The sequence below is a fragment of the Medicago truncatula genome, chromosome 7 (assembly GCF_003473485.1).
Source record: "Medicago truncatula cultivar Jemalong A17 chromosome 7, MtrunA17r5.0-ANR, whole genome shotgun sequence".
Lineage (NCBI taxonomy): Eukaryota > Viridiplantae > Streptophyta > Magnoliopsida > Fabales > Fabaceae > Medicago > Medicago truncatula.
Genome location: NC_053048.1, coordinates 39,942,313 through 39,966,807, shown reverse-complemented (window position 1 = coordinate 39,966,807; position 24,495 = coordinate 39,942,313). Strand labels below are relative to the sequence as shown.

The 24,495-nt window shown below is 32.4% G+C and overlaps 4 protein-coding genes across 7 annotated transcripts; 2 read left to right on the top strand and 2 right to left on the bottom strand.

The window, feature by feature from the left end:
* The first annotated feature begins 1,141 nt into the window (after positions 1–1,141).
* On the top strand, positions 1,142–3,116 carry LOC25498984 (putative H/ACA ribonucleoprotein complex subunit 1-like protein 1). The gene is made up of 4 exons (XM_013594047.3): positions 1,142–1,319; positions 1,436–1,584; positions 1,674–1,789; positions 2,738–3,116. The coding sequence occupies exons 1-4, from the start codon at positions 1,142–1,144 to the stop codon at positions 2,901–2,903; spliced, it is 609 nt and encodes a 202-aa protein (XP_013449501.1). The 3' UTR covers positions 2,904–3,116.
* Positions 3,117–4,114: 998 nt separating this feature from the next.
* LOC25498983 (glutamate dehydrogenase 1) lies at positions 4,115–9,307 on the bottom strand. 4 transcript variants are annotated; one of them, XM_024771387.2, is made up of 11 exons: positions 9,225–9,307; positions 8,867–8,937; positions 6,636–6,767; positions 6,430–6,543; positions 5,935–6,156; positions 5,752–5,826; positions 5,530–5,646; positions 5,194–5,444; positions 4,992–5,067; positions 4,804–4,890; positions 4,115–4,519 (listed from the first exon to the last, which is right to left on the bottom strand). In XM_024771387.2, exons 3-11 carry the CDS (start codon positions 6,741–6,743, stop codon positions 4,334–4,336), a joined length of 1,236 nt encoding a protein of 411 aa, XP_024627155.1. In that variant the 5' UTR covers positions 6,744–6,767; positions 8,867–8,937; positions 9,225–9,307; the 3' UTR covers positions 4,115–4,333. The 4 variants fall into 4 exon arrangements, with proteins under 4 accessions (XP_024627155.1, XP_024627156.1, XP_024627157.1 ...); XM_024771388.2 differs by lacking the exons at positions 8,867–8,937; positions 9,225–9,307 and adding an exon at positions 7,254–7,491; XM_024771389.2 differs by lacking the exons at positions 8,867–8,937; positions 9,225–9,307 and adding an exon at positions 7,146–7,178.
* Positions 9,308–16,025: 6,718 nt separating this feature from the next.
* On the top strand, positions 16,026–16,614 carry LOC25498982 (uncharacterized). Its single transcript, XM_013594044.3, has 2 exons — positions 16,026–16,295; positions 16,406–16,614. Exons 1-2 carry the CDS (start codon positions 16,137–16,139, stop codon positions 16,508–16,510), a joined length of 264 nt encoding a protein of 87 aa, XP_013449498.1. The 5' UTR covers positions 16,026–16,136; the 3' UTR covers positions 16,511–16,614.
* Positions 16,615–16,799: 185 nt separating this feature from the next.
* Positions 16,800–21,086, bottom strand: LOC25498981 (uncharacterized). Its single transcript, XM_013594043.3, has 3 exons — positions 20,767–21,086; positions 17,959–18,027; positions 16,800–17,543 (listed from the first exon to the last, which is right to left on the bottom strand). The coding sequence occupies exons 1-3, from the start codon at positions 21,004–21,006 to the stop codon at positions 16,941–16,943; spliced, it is 912 nt and encodes a 303-aa protein (XP_013449497.1). The 5' UTR covers positions 21,007–21,086; the 3' UTR covers positions 16,800–16,940.
* Positions 21,087–24,495: the final 3,409 nt, after the last annotated feature.

Genomic DNA, 24,495 nt, shown 5'->3' with positions numbered 1-24,495 from the left:
TTAACAAAAATTCTTAAATGGTACACATTAATCAATTATCAATAACTTTATATCCTTACATTTCAAATTTATAATGAAAAAACATATGGGTTTCACTTAAGATTGAGGGTCTTAAGTGAGACCTTAGGTATTATAAGACCCCGAGATTTTGTCTTACCAATACATATACCTAATATGTACTGTCTTAAATATTTAAGATCATCCTACTAGAGAGGTTCTAAGTATTACTCTTTTTTTTTTTTTTTTTTTTATCTATTTTAATATATATATTTTTTGAAAGAATCTGTTTAAAAATAATTGTCACTTTTTTATATGAAAAATAAATGGTATAAAAACATGTTGGTTGCGGTCCCCGTGAACATAACTCAGTTGGCAGGGACATTGTATTGTTATATACAGGGGCCGGGGTTCGAACCCCGGACACCCCACTTATTCATCTTATAAGGTGAATTCTAGCCACTAGGCTACCTGACAAAAAAAAAAAAAAACAGAAAAACATGTTGGTTGTGAGAGAACACGCGTTCTCATGTTTGGCCACTTAGTTGGACGCAACTTCCAGGGCTTTCTATCCTACTGTAAAAGCCCCAACCCCTAATCCCACAAGCGGTGAAACCCAGTCAAGTCCACACATGCATGTGTTTTCCCGAATTTGTGTAATTTGGATCAATTATGAGTGATTATATTATGACGAGTATTATGAGTTAATGATGTATTCGAATTGGTGTAACTTGGATCAATTACGAGCGTGTGTTGCATACATTCAATGTTGTTATGTTAGCATAACAGGACTCAGTGTGAGTTAACCTGCACTGATTCTACTGAACATGAGTTAACTTGCGTTGGATCAACGTGAGTTAACTCACGCTGGTTCTACCGAACGTGACTTAACTCACATTGGGATTACTTAAGGTAGTTAAACGTGGAAATGAGATAAACAATTGAAAAAAAAAAGCAATTTATACGTGGACCAACTTTAGAATGGGCCATCGGCTTTGGCCCAAAATAAAAACCGAGGCCCAAAAAAGTCTCATAACAACCCTGATATTCATCACCAAAACCCTAAACCCCAAAGCTAAAGTTTCTCTCTGCCCCGCCATTGTCGAAGCTCAGCTCACAGTCTCACTACATTCTTTCCCAAACAATGAGACCCCCTGCAAGAGGTGGCGGCCGTGGTGGTGGATTCAGAGGTGGACGTGATGGTGGATTCAGAGGTGGTCGTGACGGAGGAGGTTTTCGTGGACGTGGTGGTGGTCGATTCGGCGGTGGACGTGGTGGTGGAGGTGGATTTCGTGATGAAGGACCTCCCTCCGAAGTCGTAGGTTCGTGGGTAGAACTTAGTTTTATCTATAAGCTTTTTGTTTATGTAAAAAGGAGATTTTTATTTTTATTTTGTGTTTTATTGAGTGGTTGTTTTGTTTGTTTTGATGTTATGCAGAGGTTTCAACGTTTATCCATGCTTGTGAAGGAGATGCTGTTACAAAGCTTACCAATGAGAAAATTCCTTTTTTTAATGCTCCTATTTATCTTCAAAACATGACTCAGATTGGGAAAGTTGATGAAATATTTGGTCCCATCAATGAATCTGTCAGTTTCTCTTTGTTGGTTGATTTTATTTTCTTATATGTTTTGTTGAAATGGGTTTTGATGTGATTTTTGTTTTGTTTGAATTGCAGTACTTTTCTGTTAAAATGATGGAAGGGATTGTTGCTACTTCATATGCTGCTGGTGACAAGTTTTACATTGACCCTAGGAAACTCTTGCCTCTAGCAAGATTTCTTCCTCAGCCGAAGTATGTTCTCACCGACTTAAAATTAACCTGTCTAAGTATTGTACAGTTGATGTTAAATGGATATTGAATAGTAGTTTGAAATAAAGATTTTCCTAATTAATTTCCTTGTTTATGTTTATGATAATGTTTGTTTTGTATTTCTAACACTTGAACTATTTCTTGATTGCTATGTTGATGTATTGTGCTGCATATCATAGCATGTTGCTATTCATGCATCATTACTGTTTTGTTTGTTATAACCATGGGAAGAATGTGTGAACTGCTTTATATTTCATATGTTATATCTGTGCATCATCCTCTACTGCTTTATTTCATATGTTGTTACTGATATGTTTGCAGTTTGTTAAAAGTTGTGCTTATTTCGTTGTGAGCATGCGGTGCTTCTATTATTACCTAAATTAATGATTGCTTGTGAGACCGTTTTATTGAAAAAATGAATATGACCTTTTGTCTTGATGTAATCTGCTATGGTTATACTTGTTTGTTTGTTTATTTAAAGGATTCTTAGTGTTATGGTTGTTGAGATCCTTGTTGTTCAACTTGCATTAGACCTGTAACAAAAAAAAAGCATTAGACCATGTTGCAGATGTCTAATTTTGAGTGTGAGAGGGTGTTAAGTGGGTGGGCGATGATTTACTTAGAAATGATGAAGCCAAAATTAGTTTATGATATTAGCTATATACGGATACATGCTAGAATGTAACCTGTACTGTCCCTAATTGATGTTATATCAGATAAAAATTAGAGGGGGGCAATGATTTACCGAGATAAGATAAAGCCAAAATTAGTTTTTGATCTTCTACATGCTAGAATGTAACCTGTACTGTACCACATTTCCTTTTGTTAATTGTTGTATGCAGTTGGATCTTTGCGTGGAATTTTTTGTTGGCTTTTGAAACGGTATTACAATCGATTGAAGTTAACACAATTGACTGATTATTATTGCAGGGGACAAGCATCAGGTGGTAGAGGTGGAGGCCGTGGAGGTGGTGGTTTTGGCAGAGGCGGTGGTCGTGGAGGTGGTGGTTTTCGTGGAAGGGGTCCCCCAAGGGGTGGAAGAGGTCCTCCTAGAGGTGGACGTGGTGGTGGTTTCAGGGGAAGGGGCAGATTTTAGGGAAATACCAATTTCATGTAATATTAGTTGTTTGTACTTCAATCGTTTTTGGATGATCAATCTCATAGGGTTGCAATTGCAGATTTGGTGCTGAATTGACTTTTTATTTAACTTGTGAAACTGAATGGTTCCGTTTGAGTGTTGATTAGATTGTAATATGTTATCAACTTATCACCATGGCAGGGTATGATAGGGTAGATTGAGTTTGCTTTCCATCTAAACTTGTGCTTTTGATTTTGAAACTTACACATTAAACTTAACTTCAATAACTCTGGAAATTATTTTTAAAACCATATAACAGCGTTTCGCGGATGTGTGATACACGTTAATAACTGCTCAAAGTCTGTTTGACTATTTTCTTTTATGATTTGGTCCATTTTCCAGCCTTGAAAACTTAAGAACGTGATATAGGTCATGCTGGTAGTAGGTGGGTACGGATCTTGTGAAAAAATCACTGGAGGCTGTACTGTGAAGATCCAAACCTTTCATTGTTTTTCTAACTAGTGTGTATCCCTTGCTCGTACGCACGGGCAAATTTATAGCCAAAAGAATTGCGTGGTGTTGATTTCACTCTACACGCTTTGCACTGGAGACAATATTAGACAATAATGTTAATTCTGCTTATTCAGGCAATTACATCCTACACTGGTTTGTACAATAGTTTTATTGAAAATTACTGTTCTAAATGGAGAATTAACAAGTTCATATTAGATGAGTTTTAAAGTCACCTGACCTAACGCTCCCCGTTTGAAAATCTTTTATCATCCTTTAAATTTACAGTGAAATTTTAAATTCAAATGTTTAAGGAATGTATGATTGAATATTCACTTTATGCAAATCTTTTCACATTTTACTTTTCACATGCATGGGTATAGTTTTTGATTTTCAGAAAAATATGTATATGTTTTTCAACTTTCAATACAGTACAAGTCTTTCATGTTAGTTAATTTTAGACATTTTTGGCTCCTTTTTCTTACCACATCTCTAGCTTTCTATTCTTTCTACACCATCGAGATCTTATGGAGGATAGCAGAGAACCGCTTATCTAGTTTCTAGTAATGGATTCTCTATACCCATGCATGTAGCTAAGCCTGAGCCAACTAAACATCGGCCGTTGGTTAACAAAATGGTGGATATTGAACCAGACCGAGCCGCAGAGGATCCAAGTCCCTAGTATTAAGTATTTTAAGGCTTATAGATGGAGGAAAAACTTTTAGAGAAAAAACAAGTAGATTCTAACTCATTAAGCAAATGGAATGTTAATCCAATAATAGTACATGGAACCCTCATCTTTAATCTGATAAAATTTAGGGTGAAAACACAGTTCACTCAACACATGAAAGCAACAAAAACTTTTTGACAGCAAGAATAAGTGCAACTGAGACTAAAAGCTCTCTTTTATTCCAAGCAGCAACTACAAGATGAAGATCTCAAGCTTCCCAACCTCTAAGGACAGTAGCTCTTGCCACACGGTTAACTCCCAGACTGAAGGCTCCCATTCGAAGATCACATTCATGAGTTTTGCACATGTCTTTCACATCTTTGAAACCCCTGTTCATGTAGTTTTTTAGCTCATTGTTCACTTTCTCCTCATCCCACATAAACCCTTGGATGTTCTGTGTATATCACAAAAATCACCACATAAGAGCAAGACATATTAGATTAGTTGAGTTATAAGCTACTAAACACTTGAACAAACACTGACATTGAACACGACATTGACACGTAAATACTAGTAATAATTTTAAAAAATGGAAGTGATTGAGTGTAACAATAGGTGGCAGTGCTGTGTCAATAAGCCTTCAATACGAAGTGTCGGTGCTACATAAGTTATAAGTCTTACACATACAAAAGCATCCATATGAAATCAAGAGTTTAATTATATAAATATAATAGTTACCTGAACCCACTCAAAGTAACTAACTGTAACACCTCCTGAATTTGCATAAATGTCTGGGAGAATCACAACACCTTTTTTCTTTAGAATCTGCAAGTAAGGAAGGTAATTAACAATGGTACATTGATTTCATTCATCTGTCTAAATTTGTTTGAGAAAGGGAAGGAAAGAGAAAAAGATATAAAACCAACCTCATCAGCATCAGGGTCAGTTGGGTGATTAGCTGCTTCAACTATAAATTTTGCCTTAATTTCATTTGCATTTTCCCTTCAACCATACCAAAAGAATAACAAAATAGACTTAAACTTAGATATTTCATTTGTTATAATTTAACCTTAGAATAAAAAACTAACTCTAAAATAGTTATCTTGTAATTGAAAAAAAGAAAAGCACCTATTGATGACACCTCCAAGAGCTGCTGGGATTAGAACATCACAATCTTCAAGCAATATTGAGTTAGAATCAAATGAATCACCACCATGGAATCCTTTTACTCCCTTGTGCTCTTTGGTATGCTTGAGTAGGCTAGGGATGTCAAGACCTTTGCTGTTCTTTATGGCTCCAGTTATGTCACTCACAGCAACAATTTTCCCACCTTTCTCATCAATTAATTGTGCAGCCCAAGACCCTACATTTCCAAAACCCTGAACAAATACACAATTTGGTATCAAAATACTAAATCCAAAAACTTCATTGAATAAGTTCTTAAATGAAAGGCTTAAAAGTTACCTGAATGACGAACCGTTGTCCAGATATACTCTTCCCGTACTCATTAAGCAAAGCCTCTGCTGCAAACATGACTCCTCTTCCTGTAGCTGCATCTCTACCTAAAGATCCACCAAGATCCTAGTTTGACAAAGGAAACAAATTTAGAAAAGTTAATGGTTTATTAAGCATGGTTTGTTCTCACTTCTCAGTTCAATGAAATTCGAAATGCAAACAATTACTTACTATAGGTTTTCCAGTCACCACTGCGGGCGAGTAGCCGTGAAATTTGGAATATTCATCTAGTATCCATGCCATGGTCTGCATTCATATCAAACAGTAAGATAACATTGAATTCAAAAAATCATGTTAATCCATATTTACATCAATGAGGCCGCAACATCAATCATTTAGAATTTACTAACTAACCTGTGGTCCTGTTCCCATATCAGGTGCAGGAACATCCATGTGAGTTCCAATTAGATCATGAATTTTCTGAGTAAAAACTCTGGTAAGTCTTTCTAACTCGGATATACTTAATTCTGAGGGGTTACACCCTATCCCTCCTTTGGCACCACCATATGGTATATTTGCTACAGCTGTTTTCCATGTCATTAGTTGCGCTAAAGCATTCACTTCATCTGGATCAACCTAATCATTCCAATAAACGATTCATATTCAGAACTTTGAGCCTAAAAACACACATAACAGTTCCAAAGACCAGTTCATTTGAATTTGTAATACTGATCATCAAGTTTATCTATACCACAAACAACCATATACGAATCATTGAATACTTAGTAATTGATGTTTTTTTGTATAGGACGAATAGAAGTGACAGAACTAAATCTCAGTGTATCGCGACAGTAATGTCACTATGCCATGCCACTTGGTAATTGAGATTAGTGTTAGAATATAAATAACCTCAGGATGGTATCTGATCCCTCCTTTCATAGGGCCTCTAGCATTATCATGTTGAACTCTGAATCCAATATAAGATTGCAACGTGCCGTCATCTTTAGGAATGGTACATTCAACCTGAATTTTCAGGACACCATCATTCAGAACACACAAAACAAGCCTAGTAAACAAATTTGCTAGAACAAAGAGAAATAATTTTGTTTGTTTACCTTGATTTCTCTGAATGGAATAAGTAAACTTTTCTCAAGCTTGGAATCCAATCCCAAAAGCCTAGAAGCCAACTTAAAATTCCTGTTTGTAGCTGCTAGTGCATTCATTTTTCCCTTGCCAACCAGAAGAACCTAACACAATATTCAACCTTTTATCAAAAGAGACGTGGAAAATAGATCTTGCAGTGTCACTGTAAATTAATATTGAGACTATAGAATAGAAATTTCTTGTTGATGATAACAGATCCATCTATGACAATATTTATATCAATACACATAGCAGCCATAGTCAATGTCAACAAATATAAACTAGTAAAAGTATGGTATATCTCATAAAATACAAAAAGGATAAGCTAGAGCCATCAATGTGCCATTCCATGTGTATCATTGTCACCAATTAATCATAAAAAGATTAGGATGATAACAAAATTAAAAACATAAAAATCCTCTCAAAAAAGGCTAAATATATTTTATTTGCATTAATAGTAGAAGTTACAATCGCAATGTCACCTGTTTTATGTTCTAGCTTCTTTCAAATCACGATGAACAAAAATTGTCACATAAATCAAGCATGCACCTATGTGTAACAATTTCAGAAAATCTTAATTAAAACATTACCTTAACCAGCTTTTGAATGAAATGTGTAGCCAAACACCTTGTCCTTTTTATTGAAAATATATATGTCACGTTATGTGATAGTATTGGGCCAAATATTTGCTAATACAACAAAAAAAGAATCTTATGAAAATCACCTTTGTACAACATCAAGAAGTTTCAAATGGTTTGGAATCTGTATCTAAATGGAAATTGTATTTGGTTCTAAATGGCTACAAAATTATGTGAAGAGGTATGATTCAGGTGAGGTAGGAACTAAGGAACAACAACTAGGCTATAGTGTAGTGTAGTTAAAATGTTAAATAGTCCTATTCTTGTGCATAGGTAAATCCATTGTATCCATAACTTTGTAATTGTTGGTTGATAAGAGGCCACATATGTGTATGAACATTAGTTATTATTTTTACAAATATACATGTCCCACAGCTTATTATGCGGATCATGATTTCATGCCCATTTTACAATTATTAAATCCTATAATATTTAAAAGTTGCTTGTCAATTATCTTTATATATTTATGCATGCTAGAATTTGATCCCTATACTATGTAGATTATATTAATTTTAGTCACTTAAATAAGGAATAAATAAACTAGAGTTGTGTTATTTCAACATCATAATATAAACATAGATTAATCCTCTTAGGTTGGGCTACTGACCCTTATTTTTTCCTATTTCTGCTATAGTACCTAAATATATATGAACCTTCCCCAGTTAACATGTCCTTCTTTTATATTTTGCTGACAAGCCGTGTGTACAATACTTTAAGAAATAGTAGTTTTAGTAACTTTTAAGTGACATATTTGGTTATGTGGAAAGATTATGCTAAGCCAACATATGATTCACTACTTCAATTACTCAAATGGATAGTACAAGATGAAATAAATAGGGTGTTGCTAATCAGTATCCTAAGAGTATTAGTTAAAGAATCCATAAATAAAAGTTTTGTCTTAAAAATATAAACTATCACATTTGATTAAGTAATGATTACACTACTTTTTATTAAAAATTTACTTATTTTAGTTGCTTAACCAATATCTTGGGGACAATGGTTAGCATTCTCCAATAATTTATGTTATCCATTCCTTACACAAATCTAATAAGTTCAAGTACACGTAAGTGTGTTATCATTTTCACGAATGAGAATAGGACACGGATCATTCTCAAATAAATAGTTTGACCACATTTTCATTAGGCCCAATCTATTAACTAACCGACTTTGAAAGAGTCAAAAGTTTGATATTTGGTAAGTATAGTACATCTCACCATTAAATATATAATGTGATTAATGGTGTGAGATGGAGGTGCAAACTACAAGAAGATAAATGGTAGATAATTCATCAATTCATGTCCCGATCTAGAGACTACTGAAATCAACAGAGTCTTTTCAGTTATCTTCCATCAAGAGTTTCAAAGCAAAATATACAATGCAAAGATGAGGAACCTTTAACAAGTTCTTATCATTATCAAGTTAATTGAATACTACTTGTATTTTTCACAAATGAGAAGTTATGTACTAAGATCCTGATGCAAAGAGCAACACGTATAGATCCAACCACATAAAACTTGAGAAAAGATAGAAACTAAAATAAAATGCAAGAGATGGAGAAAACATACCAATTAAGAAATGTAGAGGGAAATGCTAAACCAAGCTTAACAAAGCAATGTGAAACAAGTGAGTGGAAGTCCTGCAACGTAGTCACAAGCTTTAAGAACCCCCAAAAACTAAGGGAGAATAAGAATTGAATTCCCAAACAAAGGAATCTAATTCAATTAACAAAAAGCAAATCCTTGTTATTTACATACAAATATGACAGAAACAACACAAGTAGTAGTACTCAGATCAAACATGCTTTGGTCAGAAAGAAAGAATCATAGGTGAGGACTGCAACAGAATATGATGCTTAGAGAGTGCTTTCATAACACCCACTAGACAGTAGACACTAGAAAGCATATATGAATTCTGAAAACTCACCCTCAACCATTACAATAATGACTTGAAGAGCATTTTTTTTTCACTACTAGTAGTATCAAAGAGTATAGCTATAGCATATAAAAATAGCAAAGGAAATGTGGGTTGCTCCAATACCACCTACTAAATGACTATATATATGCAAAAATAAATTGGTTTTGTTGAATAACGTGAATCCAACGCGATTCCCATATAAGTACCACTAATTAATCACATCACAACACAACATTAAACATGGTCGTGACATGTTTTTAGGTATGTTATCCAAAAGTGTAATTGCATGCATATGATATGACACAGCTACTACTAGTACTAAGCTTAGATCTATTCCCACACTACTCTGTCCCAAGACAAACAGGTAGTAGGTTTTGGTTTCCCAAGATGTTCTTTTCCAACTTGCGTCATCTTCTTCTCAGGGAAATGCTCCAAATCCAACAAAGCCATGCTAAGTGCTAACAACCAGCCCGGTTACATTTGACATTAATCAATTACTACTATTCTTTTTATAAACACGTGAGTGAACGTGAAATGGAGAGAGTATGTATAAGATATACTAGTTAAATCAACAAAGTTAACGTATTTTGTCAAATTTTTTAACTAAATACATCCATTTTTGTTGATTAAACTTTATTTTATATATAAAATCGATTAAAGTAAACATATTAGCATATGTGTGTGCAAATGTACAAATTAATTCCTCAAATTGGATAAGATCATAAATTCATTATAGGTGTTTAATTGTGTGTCTAGTTTCACGTTTTGGCAATGTTTTTAGCGTCCGAATGCAATATCAATGCAAAAATAGGGAAGCTACAAATTGAAGCTTCGATTAGACGTGCGGTCTCACTCACCGCATTAACAAACATATATTTATTTATTTTTATCAAGAAGAAATGATAAAAAGAAAACCAAACTACAATCTCAAGCGAGCAACTCCAAGAGCATCATCCAGAAGGGAATGATGTAGTTGAGGAGGGCAAACAATCCAAGACTTTAGAGCATCACCATGCTTAGCAAGCCAATTCGCACACTCGTTTCCTTGACGGAGGGTATGATGAAAATTAACAATTCAATCTCGATGTTGCAGTTGAAAACATATACTTAATGTTAGGTTGAATTTCAAATTCAAAATTTATTTTTAAGATTTGAACCATTTCATCTAAGCACGGTTAGATCAACAATTTGAGGATATTACATGGCGTTATTTTGAAGAGCAACTAATTTTAGGATTCAATACTTCGTTGTATTTAAAGTATGGAAAATACTACATATCATGAAAAAAAGGGACGCAAGTATTTGGTTTTTTATGCATTACTTCTGGATAAATTGAGTCTAATTATCTCTATCAAAAGAAAAATCTCATTTTTTTATCTTTATTTTTACAAGTAGTTACCATTTTCTTCTCAAGAATATTAAATTTCTTTATCTCTTTCATTCAACAAGTGATCAATATTTTCTTCGTTTTAGAATCGGATCCTATTCATTATTGTGGATAAATTATCCGAGGATAATGTAGACCTTCATGTGTTTTCATGAACATGCATTTCACAATAACCTCCATATATTCTGCTAAAAAAAGAATTTTGATTGGTCAATTTTTTTTTGGGGAATGATCCATTCTTGTTTCGTGAGTCATCCATGATGTTCTCTGGTTTCTACTTTTATTTGGTCTATTTTTAATTTGGTCTGTTTTTTTTTTTTTTTTTTTTTTTTTTTTTTTTTTTTTTTTTACAGATTTGCTTTACTTTGTTGTTTGTTTTGATTCTTATCATACTTACTTTATGTTCGAATTAATCATATGATCATTTTTACATAAGAGGTTCACTTTGGACGATTCTTATCATTTTGTTACAAGAACTCTCTCTTATATTTTAATTGTAATTTTACTCTCTTTTATATTTGTTTTGATTTTTATATCAATACTTACAATTTTTATATATTTAATTGTCTCATAAATAGTCTAAAAAATGATTGTTAAATAACATACATTTTTATTTTATTTTTGTTGAACGCATATCTATTTATATTATGATGTTGAAATAATATAACTCTATAATAGTTCTTATTTGAGTGACTAAAATTAATATACTCTACATAGTATGGGATCAGTTGTTCTATTTTTTGATCAAAGCACGAAAATATAAAAGACAAGAGATGCATGAACCAATACAACAAGAGTCACATCGCGGAGAACCTAAGAAAAGAAAAACCAGATCTATCCCTAGAAAGGAAAGATCCTAAAAAAACTAGGCAGTTTATGACCATAATGCCATAACAACTGCTACAAGACTACCCTCCCTATGAAAAATTATATAAAATAAATGACATTTCTAGTTATTTTATTGCAATAAAACCAGTTATTCCGTAGCTGCCAAGTCTATTTTGAAGGTACCCTTCTGGGCACGGGTCCTCATGTCAGCTGAGTTAAAGCTAGCAGGCTTCACTTTGCTCACATGTTTCTTCTTCATTTTCTCTGCTTTAGTGCTCCCCGATAGGTTTGGATAGTGCTGCTCAAAGTCTGATAAATGGCTTCATCGTTGTCCTCTTCTACATCACCCTCTTCTACCTCATCCCCCCAAAATTTGAAAAGAATCTGCACACTCTTTTTGGCTGCAGCAGAAAGAGGTTTGGAAGCAGGGATAAATGTTTAGCTTGAAGGGAGCTTGTCACTAGTTAAGCTAGCAAATTTGGTGGTTATAGGTTGCGGCATAGGAACGGGAGCTAATACAACATCCTCTAGAGGAGTGACAATAGGTGCATCATGGACAACCTTATGCACGTCAGATGAAGCATCTAAGTTCTCCAATTCCTCAGACAAAGCCTCCCCCAAATCCACAAGATTCCCAGCATCCAAATAAGCAAATGAATTTAGTAGTTCTAGGCTCAAATTTTCTGTACATTCCTGCGCCATAGCTGCAATGGTTTCATTGGATTGATTGACTCCAATGGTATCACAATGAGATGTAATTTGAGCTTGAGATGTAGGAGCAACCTTAGAATGGATGCTAACATCCACCTTCCGGGTTTGAGTGAGAGAGTTGTGATTTAGCATATTAGCTTTATCTTTAGTTTGATGGTTACTAACACAATTCAAGTCACTATTCAGTTCTGGTATATTGAATGAAACTGAAACATTTTTCCTTTTGGAACTTGGCTGCACAAAATGAGTGCAACTGTTCTAACATGCATAAATACATAAAGAAACTAAAAACTAAAATAACAAGGATTATTATCACAAGTTTTATGAAATAATGACTTAGTGGATGTACATCCTTAAGTCTTTCACCTTCCTATAATTTCCATTGGTAAGTGAATAGTTACTGGACCTTAGTTGCCTTGATCACTCACTTACTCATCTTGTGTATTATAATAGGTCTCATATTGTATTGCAAAGACACACTTGTGAAGAGAATAATACAAAGTGCTTTCATCTTCTCCTTCCTCTTCTTCTTTGATCTTGTGCTTTTACTTTATTTCTTAATAACAAGCAACTTTTAAATGAGTAAACTATCGAATTGGTTTATGTCTTTATATCAAATTTTCAATTTGATCCCTGACTCTATTAATAATTCAAAATGGTCTCTGTCTTTGTTAAATGTTTCTCAGATTGGTCTCTGACTCTATTAGTTGTTTTGTATTTTAAGTGTTAATGTCTCAATGTCTTTTGGATATTATTTAGTGGTTAATGGCATAATACATTTTGATCTTATTTGGTACGTTAAAGGCTTAAAATGCAAAACAACTAATAGAGTCAGGGACCAATCTGAGAAACTTTTGATAAAGACAAATACCATTTTGAGTTATTAATAGAGTCAAAGACCAATTTGAGAAGTTGGTACAAAGACAGAGACCAGTTTGATGGTTTACTCACTTTTAAATATTATAGGATTTATAATGTAAAATGGGGTCCATAAATCCTAGTTCAATTGGTAAAAATTCTAAAATTGCTAGATTGGACAAGGGATGGCAAAAATATCCACATCCGTGGATATCCGCGGATAAAATCCGCCACGGACACGGAGCGGATACCTTAATGGATATCCATGGATAAAATAAACGGATTTTTTAACTACCCGCTAATTAATGGATACAGATGCGAATTCAATGGTATCCACACCCGCGGATAAACATATCCGTTATTACACAGAGTAAATTACATAAATATCCTTAATACCATTCAACATCCTAAGAAAAAATCCTAGGTATTGTGTTTTTGTTGAATATATGAGCTTTAGCTATGCCTTTGTTAAATCAAAGAACTTTATTTTTATTAAATGTAAGGACTTTATTTATGTTTTTGTTGAGTCAATGATCTTTTTGTTATTGTAATGTATGATATTATGTTTTTCTAAAAAGAAAAGAAAACACATGTGAAGAACCTTTGTTTCTGAATTTTAGCTAAAAAAATTAAACAAATTTTTTATTTTATTTTTTTAAATGTTATCCATGGATATCTGTATAAACTCGTGAATACCTCAAAATCTATGGATTACCCGCTAAACGGATATCCATGCGGATATTGATAGGGCACATATTTCATATTTATCAAACGGAGTGGACACGGATATCAAACTATCTGCATCCATAGATATCCATTTACATCCCTAGACAATATGATCGGGGTTCAAACCCCAACACATTCGTTTATTCCACTTATGTGGATTAATAAAAGACTTTGCAGTTTCATTTATAAACTTAGATTAATCAATTTAAGGGTAGTTACAAGACTACATGTATTTAATTAAGCTAGGTGTTTTTTGTAAAAAAATAAAATAAAAATTAAGCTAGGTGTTTAAATAGTTAAAGACCAACTTATGACATTGTTTAAATAGTTTTTTTTTTTAGCAAATTGTTTAAATAGTTAAAAGACGTTATTTTGCAAATAAAGTTAGGTGTCTAACTGAATCAAATCAACGTGTTCATAAATTTCTTGAGGGATGCATGCTAAGTGACGACATGCACTTCAAGAGAAAAGAGCAATGATATTTGAAGAATCAATTAATAAAAAAATTTGTGACAATTTTATTTGTTTTTCTTTTTATTGATCAATAACAATAAAAAAAAAAAAAGATAATAAAAATATAATGTGAGTATAACTGTATAAGAAACAATATTGTCCAAAAATTATTATAAAATAGTTATACAAATACTATTTTTCATTAAAAAAAAACTTAGATTCCATCTGCAATTTTGATTATTCATATTTTAATAATTTAGAGAAAAAAAAAAAGGAAAATGAATCCTATGCAGGACATTTACCACGACCTATATATAGGGACCATACTTACTGAAGTGCATTCCGCCGTGTAGTAGCACACTTGCCAACATGAAAAAACGGGGTTCCAAAATGAAGAGTGAGTGATTGTTGTGTTGCATATTGTCATGTAGAATACGGGCAACATTGATTCATTTATGTCTTATTGTCATGGATAATAGGGGCAACATTTATTCATTTATGTTCTTTAAATGGTTAAGGAAATTTAGAAAAGTGTTTTAAGAGTGTTTGTTAACAAATTTAAAGAAGAATTTTTATTTGAGAAATACTCGCTTATACCTTAAGGCACAAGTTAATAAGTTAAATGTAGAAATATTTTGTTGAAATCCGTATATTAAATTTACTTTTGTTATTTTTAATTACTTGAATGAACAAAATTTAAGAGAATGCTTCTACTTTTGTGTTGATTAACATGTGCCTTTAGGCTTTGTTTGCGAGTTTGGAGAGGAAGGAAATGGAGGGTTTGGGAAAAAGGTAAAGAGGAAGTGAAAAAAATAGAAGACATTGGAAGGAGAGGCTTTGGGGGGCTTGTTTTTCTTCAAAATATAAAATCATCCTCATTTGAGGAACTAAAAAATTGTATTGGAGGAGAGTTTTGGGGGTTTGAGAGGGTTTATATGAATTCTTCAAATATAATATATATTGTTATAATATTCTTAAAATTAAAAATATATTAATCATAAGCATTAATTTATCACCCTCTAAGAAAATACTCTTTCAAAAGATGTGAAATATTTTTCAATTTTCCCCTATATTTTTGTCCCCCCAAAACCCTTCCTTCCCCTCTCTCCAAACTCCCACAAACAAAACCTTAGGGCACAAGTTAGCAACACCCATTTTATTAAAATCTTTTTCCTCCTCTTGTGAACTAAACACATTTTTAATTAAACCATCTCTCCTCCTTCTTTTAAACCAAACATATATAATAATTAAAATATCTCTCGTTCCCTTCTTTTCCATCTTCTTTATTAAAATCTCTTTTGTCCCTTTCCCTTCCTTGATTAAAATCTCTCCTCTCTCCTTTCATTCGTTGAACCCAAAGGAACGATAGTCTATCCCTGCTCAACTCAACTGTTTTTTTTTTTTTTCCTTCAAAAGAAATAATACCATCATTTAGATCAAGAAGACCAGCTCAATTGGTCAAGATAGGAACGGGTCTTATAAAATACTAACAAAATTATAAAGCTTTACTGAAAAATATTTATTCTACTTTTATAATTTTGATTTAATATCTCATTTACATTTGCATATAATCTATATAATGCAATGGATCGTTATATCCGCCATTTTAATATTTTTTGACTTATTTTACTTTTTCATCAATATCAATGGACAAAATCCAACATTTTGTATAGAGAAAGAGTCATCATCTTTGACAATGTATAATGTAGTTGCAACTTGCAACCATCGTGTATCTTAAGGTCAACTTTTTAAACTCAAAGAAAAGTAAAAAAAAAGGACAAAGACATAAGCAACGCGTTTCTCCTTGTTTTTACTTATTCCTTTAATAGACCATATAAAACCAACTCAAACCTTAACATTCTATAGTACTATCTCATAACACATACATATATTCTACGAAACAGTTCTTAAATTTGTTGCTTTACTTTTCATCAATTAGTTGCCTTGGATTGGAAGAAATGTGTCCTCTTAGGTTCATCTTGATCTTTTTCTCAGCTGTGTTGGCCGCTTATTTTGCGTGGACCACCGTGAGCTCCACCACACCGGAGATTGACTTTGCAGCTCACAACCACGACGATAAATCCTCATCCAACAAGGGTCATTTTAGTTTCATCCAGGTATTCCTGGTTCCATATTTTCTTTATAGAATTCAACATCATATTTTGTATTTACCTCTTTTTTCCTTTGTTTGTAGTTGTACTGACTAGAAATGTTACTTTGGTTTCAGATGATTAAGAATGGATTTTGGGTATTAGTTGACATGGCCAGTGGGAGGTATCTTTGGAAAAATTTGAGGTCCACAAATAATCATGTCCAACGACAGAACTCTTAAGAGTTCATAGTTTGCAGAAATTTGTAATTCTTTTGTTTATTTTCATCACTAATGTATGTGACAAAAATTTCGTAAATATCAGAGTTTCGTTTTCCTTCTTTTTTTTTCTCTTGGTATTCAAGGATTCTAGTAATAATTTTGCATAACAATTTCAGTCTTTTATGTCTCATTTTCATGATCCATCTCCTATGCAGCTACTGCACACAACATATCTACATGATGCATAGCCTGCCACATAACTTAAATTTTTATATTCCACACCCCATTAACCATTTCGCACTTTATTATCTATCACCAGCAAATGCCTAGAATTTATTTATTTACATTTATTTACTAGAATGTATTATAATGTACGAACACATCCACAATAGAAAAGAATATTGACATCATACAAATTCAGAAGTAAGAAATGCTGGCAGAAGCATGGTCTTTATATTTGGTCAGATTGCAGCTTAATGGACATGTAGATGAGAGTTAACAGAGCACCTTGGGGAATTGGTGCATAACTTGAAAGGGATGAGCCAACCCACATGGCTACCATATATAGTGCAACCACACTACTACTGGTTTTCCCACAAACCCAACTTGCAAATGACAAGATCAATGCTAGCATTATGCCAGCCCTCCCACCCATAATCCATGCTATTACATAACCAGCTTTATAGCCAGCATCTAATTTCCTATCAAACAATGCTGTCAGACCACTAAATGTAAGGGAGAGCCGGGATCCTAATGTTTGGAATAATAATAGTGACAAGAATGTTGATCTAAGAACTTCAACAAATGAACCCATTTTTTCAACTAAATTTCCTTCATCCTCCTTCTCATATGTTTCACTGTTGTAGTAATCCTTGTTGGCATTGTAATGTTCCCAGTATCTTTCACTGCGCATTTTCCTCCTCATGTAAGCCCACCTATATCTTCTTACCTCATCTTCAAATTCGGTGTTGTAACTCCATTTTTCTTGGTATGGCTTGTGACTGAATTGAAGTTCCCGATCATACTGAACTCTTGTTGTTTCATTGGATAGTACCTGTTTGAGGATATAAAAATACATATCATGATTGTACTTACAAAAATACATATGCTCTAAAGGACACTGTAAAAGACAAACTTTTAATGCAGTAGAAATTCTTCATGAGATGATTCAGTAGTAGTTCATGATAACAATAAATTCTTAGTAGAAAAAAGAAGTTTGTATTTCATGACAGTTCTATTTTAAATTTGAAATCCGATGCAGATGGCAAAACAAAAGCACTTATTATTCAAATGTCAATGATAGGTAAATTATCAATGAACCTGCAAAACTGCAAAATAACAGTAAGGTTACCACAAAAGAATCTAAAACTTTTTTCATACACTAGAAAGATGAAATTTAATCCCTGTTACGAGACAATTATTTAAATGTATTTCCATAAAGTAAGAAAAGTTGAATAACGGTTGCTCACTTCATAAGCATGGCGGATACTCTTGAACGATTCAGCAGCATTTAAATCCTTGCTGACATCAGGATGATACTGCACTCACAGTAAAATAATAGTCGTGAGTTTTTCGTTTAGGGATAAATTAGAGACTTACTAATTTTTAAAGCAAACAACCAAATTCATAGATACTCTTGAAATATATATTATAGGTGAAAAAACAGGATTCAAAAACTAAGCATGAAAATTCAAAAGACAAAAAGGGACATGCATCGTCAATATAAACTAGTTTTACACCGGCATCCAATAAGAATCCATCATTTGGTGGTTATCTTTAAATTGTGGTTACAAAGCGTACTTACGTGTCAATAACATCATGATTCATTAAACTCAAATTAAAAATGTGTATGTTGCAAGAATGCTTGGTATGATGCAACACAAATCATAATAACACTATAATGGTGAGCAAAAAAAAAAAAATCAATTATAAACAACTGAACTAAACCAAAAAGAAGCCAAATTGCATAAATAAAATTCTAAAGTGGATCAGTCTAGGGCTTCAACCAAACTGGTCTGCAAAGGAAGAGGAAGAACAAACATCCATCTAAATCTTAAAACCAATGGTTCTTCCGTATTTCTGCCTAAGCTTATTCATTTAGAAAGAAGCAGACATTAACAACAACGGGTAGCTCCTTGGCATTTGGAAAGAAGAATAATCCATCAACAAGAATCCCATCAATAGCATAGCATCAATGGAAAATTTGTTCATGCTTCAAATTCTCTAATATTCAAGCAAGAAACTTCACCATCAGGCAGAGTCGCATAGAATGTAGCTTAGGTTCATTGATTTCATTATCTATCTTCAAAGCTCCATCAGCAGATCAGACATTGTTTAGTTGGCCAGCAACACTGTGAAAACCATTAATGAACAATGACGCAACCATTTTGTTCGTTGTTTGCATTGAAAATTGATGATGAGGTCAGCAACCAAATGATATAGTATAGGTTTAAATGAAAATCAGTTAACCAAACCCCAACATCAGTTTTGCCATAACAATTCAAGTAGCTAAACCATTTTAAGTTGTGCAATTTGAAAATAGATTACCAAGTCCGGTTTTTATTTTGAATCAAACCATGCATAGCCTTCAATGTAATAAGGAGTTTAAACTTAAAATCAGAAGTCAGAAGCACAAGAAAATCTAGGTCCTATCCAGTTATTTAGGCAAAAGGAGGAACAACAATGTTCATCATAGGATGAAATGCTACTTCTTTCCAACATAAGCAAAAATTATTCTCCAATGTCAACATCAATAACTATTTTATGTAACCTCAAGTATCCTAGCCAGCACCTAGAGACTAATTCCTAGAGGTACTGAGATTCATGTAAGAGGTTAAAATCTCTCAACAAATGATCTTCTATATGCAGCGATCTAGATCGAATCTCTGACCAACCATGTCCCACCATGTTAGTAACAACTAACAACAGCCTTAATAGTACTAATGAGTTCATTGATTTTGTTTAAAAAATTCTTAATAGTACTAAATGTATAAAATGTTTTTTTTTTTTTTTTTTAAATTTCAACTTGATGAGCCAAATCAAACAAACGTGTTCTTTATTGATTTTGTTTAATTCAGATTTCGTGAAATAAATTATTGCAAAAATCAAACCAAACTGATATGTTACACCATTACTAACACGGCCTTTTTAAAGAATTTGACTTTACAAGTTATTTTATTTAAATTATATTCTATAGTAATATTTTTAATATGACAAAATTAATGTAGGTTTGTGTACTTAAATTGCAAAAAAGGACAAAAGGTTAGCAAATTTATGATGTAGGTTTGTATACTGCTACGTTGCATTCGGTGGTGTCATCAGAAGAAAATGGATGATGAGTTAAGTAGCAGCGGAATGATAAATTACAGGTTTTAATGAAAACAAGTTAAGTTAAACAAACAATAGCTTATTTTCTCATAACAATTCAAGTAATTAAACCATTTCATGCTTTGCAGCTTGAAAACAGATTAGAAAATCTAGTTTTGTAACAGTTTGGTTGTTTATTTAGAGTTGAACCATGCAAAGCCATAAATGTAACGAGTTTAAACTTAAAATCAGAAGTCCGAAGAAGCACAGAAAACCTAGGTCCCATCCAGTTATTTAGGGAAAAAGGAGGAACAAAAATGCTAATCTTACATGAAATGCTACTTAATTCTCTCCAACATAAACAAAAATCATTCTCCAACAACAACAACAATAACTTTTTCGGTTGAACTCAAATATCCTCAGCCAGCAGCTAGAGACTAATTCCTAGAACTACTAAGATTCATTTAAGATTCTAACATCTCTCAACAGATGCTCTTCTATTCGCACCAATCTGATTGAATCTCTGACTACATGCTTATGTGATCCAGTTATCTACCAACCGTGTCCTACCATGTATGTAACAACAAACATAATGCTAATGATTTCATTTCAGGTTCACAGTTGAGATGTTCTCCATAATAGAGAAAAATGTAAAAAAAATTAAAGGTGGTAATGCACTATGAAACACCGACACAGACACATATAGGGTGCTGTAATTTGAAAAAATGACATGATTGAAGGCAATGATGTGTCAGTGTCGAACACTAACACACCTTCAATCAGAAGTGTCGATGCTAATCATCACAAAATAACACATCAAAGTTTACTCCATATTACAAATTAGATTTAAACAAAACGAAGAAAATGTTAAAAACAGTTCCAAAGCAAAATATAACACCTTCGTTCATAGAAACAAAACTAAAATTACAACTACGCATCAAAAACGAAAATCAGGAAGCGAATTCGAATACCTTACGAGCGAGGAGACGATAAGCACGTTTGATCTCAACAGCATCCGCAGAACGCGCTATGCCGAGTACGGTATAGTGGTCGCCGCCGCCGTTGATAGCAGAAGCTGAAGAAGAGGAAGCTGCTGAGATGAGTAGATGTCTCCGGCGACGAGGCGAGGCGGAGAGATAGGAAGAATCAGCGACGGTAGAATGAGTGGTGATGGAGATGGGTCCCACTAGAAGATGCGCTTGCATTGTCATTAAGCTAGTGCTTCAAAATGATAACGGAGTTACGGTGAGGCTGAGATTAGTTTGATATTTTCTGAGACTCATGTCACTATTAAAAAACTTTTTTTTTTTTTTCTTTTTCTTAAAGAGTTTTTTTGTTCTCTCTTTTAATTCGCTATCGCACCAATCATAGACTAATTTTACTGTCCAATTCCACAGTTCACATGTGAAGGCCACATTTAAAGGCAGCAAAAAATTTGTATGGACGTCTATAGGAATTAACATCGTGAGGATTCAAGTAAGAAATCTTAAAATGAGTGTTTGAGTTTTTTCTTTTACTTTTTGATTGAAAAACTACAATTAATCCAACTTCGTTTCACTCTATAATTGCAACCAAATATGTTAAAAGATCCGCATCAGATAAAAGACAACATAAATGGAATTAATCCTTGCTTTATACTCTCTCCGTCTCTATATCTAAGTCCTCATTTGACTTTATTTTTGTCCATAAATGTAAACCCTTTCAAATTATTAGATGCATTTATTAATTTTTTCTTAAACATACTCCTAATTAATATTACTAACTTGTCTTAAAGTATGAAAAGTTAAATTTAATACACATACAAACAAATGACAATTTGGTAATATTAATATACAAAACAAACACATTAACTACACTGACAACATTTTTTAAGAAATATGAAAAATGCAAACCCATTTGGGTTGCCCTAGTGGTATAGGCTTGGGACTTGGGAGTGTGCTCCAACTCAAGATCTCAGGTTCGATTCCCTCTAGTGTCAATTTGGGTGGGCTAATTTAGCTTCTTAAAAAAAAAAAAAATGAAAAATGCAATGAGTGCCTACATTAAGAGACGGAGGAAGTAAGTATGTATTGCAGAATTGTGTTAGACTTAACTACGAATTCTTAAAATCGTATTAAAGTCTTCTCCAAGATCCATTAAACCATATGATATTATGTTTTGAAGAAGGTAAAGAAAAACATTGGAAAATGGTGCACTAACATGAGGAATTTCTTTCTCACACCAATAACATCATCTCCAATGGTGAGATCTTCATCATTTAAGATCCGGTACATAATAGGTATCCCATAGGGAAAAATTCTTTTTGGGGTCTTCTAAGAGTGATGGATAAAAAAATACGCTTTCGTGCACATATGAGAATACATCACTTTTTGTGCAAAAGTTATATTTATTTTAGAGAAATGATATTTGAACATTCATTTTGTGACAACTTTTATGACAATTTTCTCTCTCATACTCACATTATTTTTTACTTTATCTCTCTATTGTTTTGGTTTTCGTGCAAATACATAATTTCTCTTTATAAATTATCATTGTCTCATAAGTTGTCAACCAAATGGTTGTTCAAATAATACTCCTCATTTTTTTATTCCTTAAACAACGTTACCTCCAGGAAATTTGTTGGCATTTTTTATTAAAGGGTTAAATATTTCGTTTTTAATCTCTACAAAATAAAATCACATCTTTTAGTCCTGTGATGCTAAAGAAAATTTTTATAGGGACCAAAAATATTGATGAAAAATCACACTTTCGAGACCAAAAATGCTAACAAATTTTTTTACGAGAACCAAAAATGTTGTTCGCAAATTTTAGAGGGACTAAAAATGCGGATGTAAAATTTTACATAAATTAAAAAATACGATTTTATTTTATATGGACTAAAAACGAAATTCTTAATATTTACAGACACCAAAAACATATTTAACTCTTTATTAAATAATCGTGAAAGAAATCAAAATGTATGTCCATATACTCATCATACCAAGTGATCACTTTTTATTTTTTGCTCTTGCAACCCCTTAACTTAATTTTTGATAACGATTTAATTTTTTTTCACGTTGTATTGGTCTTGCAACTATGTTTGAATATGAATTTCAAGCTTCAAGTATATCAGTCATTTTCATGTGAGTTCTTAGTCTTAAGTTTATGTTATGCACCAAAAGAAAATCATATATTTGAAAATCCATATGCAAACACGTAAAAAATACCAAAATGACATGAAAAAGGGATAAAAGACCAAATTATTAATTAAGTTAAGAGACGACAAAAATAACTTTGTCTACAATATATTTAATAATTTATTCAATAGTTATATTTCCCATAAAAAAAGTCAATAGTGATATTTCTTCTTACATATTTAATACTTTTGGATTATATTTCTTTATTTATTAATTAATTTCTGTTTGACTCGTATTATTTGTGTTAAAATTGTTCACTAAATCATTTTTATAGTTTTTACATGAATGATTACTTTTGGGGAAAAATTAAGTAAAAAATTGAAAGATTTAAAAAATTGTTAAATATTTATAAGGCTTAAGTGCAGTTTTTTTCCCCTATTTTGACTGAATCTGAATTTTACCCCCTATTTTAAAACTCGGAATATTACCCCCTCCCCCAATTTAATGTTTTTCGGAATTTTGCCCCCCCAACTCATTATAGTGCATTTTGGCTGATGTGGCAATGATGATATGGATTTTAAAATATTATCTTGTTTTCCACCTAATTAATTATTTAAATTAAATATTTTTTAATTACAAAATTTAAATAATGTAAAAAAAACGAAAAAAAACTTTTAAAAATACCATAAAATGCAGAAAAAATTCTGAAAAATACTAAAATTACTTTTTTTTTAAATAAAAAAACTTTAAAAAATACCATAAAATGAAAAAAACCAATCTGAAAAATACTAGAAAATAGAGATAAAACGGAGGGAAAAAAATCAGAATAAACGAAAAAAAATCCATTAAAAAAGGAAGAAAGAATTAGAAAGGATTTTTGTACGCAAATATAAGGAAAATGATATTTTGAAGGAAATATAAGGAAAATTATTATTATTATTATAAATTACATTTTTTATTTTTTATTTTTTATATCTTTTTTTAATTCATAATATTTTATATAAATAATTTAAATAGGTGGATAATTTTTTAATATTATTTAAGCCACATCAGCCAACTCATGAAATTTTTTAAATTGGAGGGATAAAATTCCGATTTTTAAAATAGGGGGGCCGAAATTCCGAAAATCATTAAACTGGGGGGATAAAATTCCGAGTTTTAAAATAGGGGGGTAAAATTTCGATTCAGTCAAAATAGGGGGGCAAAATTGCACTTAAGCCTATTTATAAAAAGATTCATAAGTTTACACGATAAGTTTAATATTAAACAAACTTAATGCAATGGTAGTCCATATATTTCCCCAAAATTACGATTTTAGTCTCCCTATTTCAAAATCCTGATTTTTGGTCCTCAAATCCACAATTTTTCAATTTTGATCTAAACCCAAATTCTTCGCCTAAAAATTGGTGATTCTTTTATCCAAAAAGTGAAAAGTGATGATTTTTGGTTTTAAAAGTGAAAATTGGCCTCAAAATTGCGACAATGTTTGAAATTAGAGGATAAAAAAATCCATATTTTAGGTGGGTTCTAAAATCTTATTTCGGATAAAATAGGGGATCAAAAGTGTATTTAAGACCACTAAAA

Excerpts from the sequence above, each read along its gene's own strand:
- LOC25498984 (XM_013594047.3), top strand. The coding sequence starts at position 1,142 with ATGAGACCCCCTGCAAGAGGTGGCGGCCGTGGTGGTGGATTCAGAGGT. Across the intron at positions 1,320-1,435 it reads ACCTCCCTCCGAAGTCGTAG|AGGTTTCAACGTTTATCCAT; the intron begins GTTCGTGGGTAG and ends GATGTTATGCAG. Across the intron at positions 1,585-1,673 it reads TTGGTCCCATCAATGAATCT|TACTTTTCTGTTAAAATGAT; the intron begins GTCAGTTTCTCT and ends TTTGAATTGCAG.
- LOC25498983 (XM_024771387.2), bottom strand. The coding sequence starts at position 6,743 with ATGAATGCACTAGCAGCTACAAACAGGAATTTTAAGTTGGCTTCTAGG. Across the intron at positions 5,068-5,193 it reads CTTGGAGGTGTCATCAATAG|GGAAAATGCAAATGAAATTA; the intron begins GTGCTTTTCTTT and ends GTATGGTTGAAG. Across the intron at positions 4,891-4,991 it reads CTGACCCTGATGCTGATGAG|ATTCTAAAGAAAAAAGGTGT; the intron begins GTTGGTTTTATA and ends CCTTACTTGCAG.
- LOC25498982 (XM_013594044.3), top strand. The coding sequence starts at position 16,137 with ATGTGTCCTCTTAGGTTCATCTTGATCTTTTTCTCAGCTGTGTTGGCC. Across the intron at positions 16,296-16,405 it reads GTCATTTTAGTTTCATCCAG|ATGATTAAGAATGGATTTTG; the intron begins GTATTCCTGGTT and ends CTTTGGTTTCAG.
- LOC25498981 (XM_013594043.3), bottom strand. The coding sequence starts at position 21,006 with ATGACAATGCAAGCGCATCTTCTAGTGGGACCCATCTCCATCACCACT. Across the intron at positions 18,028-20,766 it reads ATCGTCTCCTCGCTCGTAAG|TATCATCCTGATGTCAGCAA; the intron begins GTATTCGAATTC and ends CTGTGAGTGCAG. Across the intron at positions 17,544-17,958 it reads GTATCCGCCATGCTTATGAA|GTACTATCCAATGAAACAAC; the intron begins GTGAGCAACCGT and ends ATCCTCAAACAG.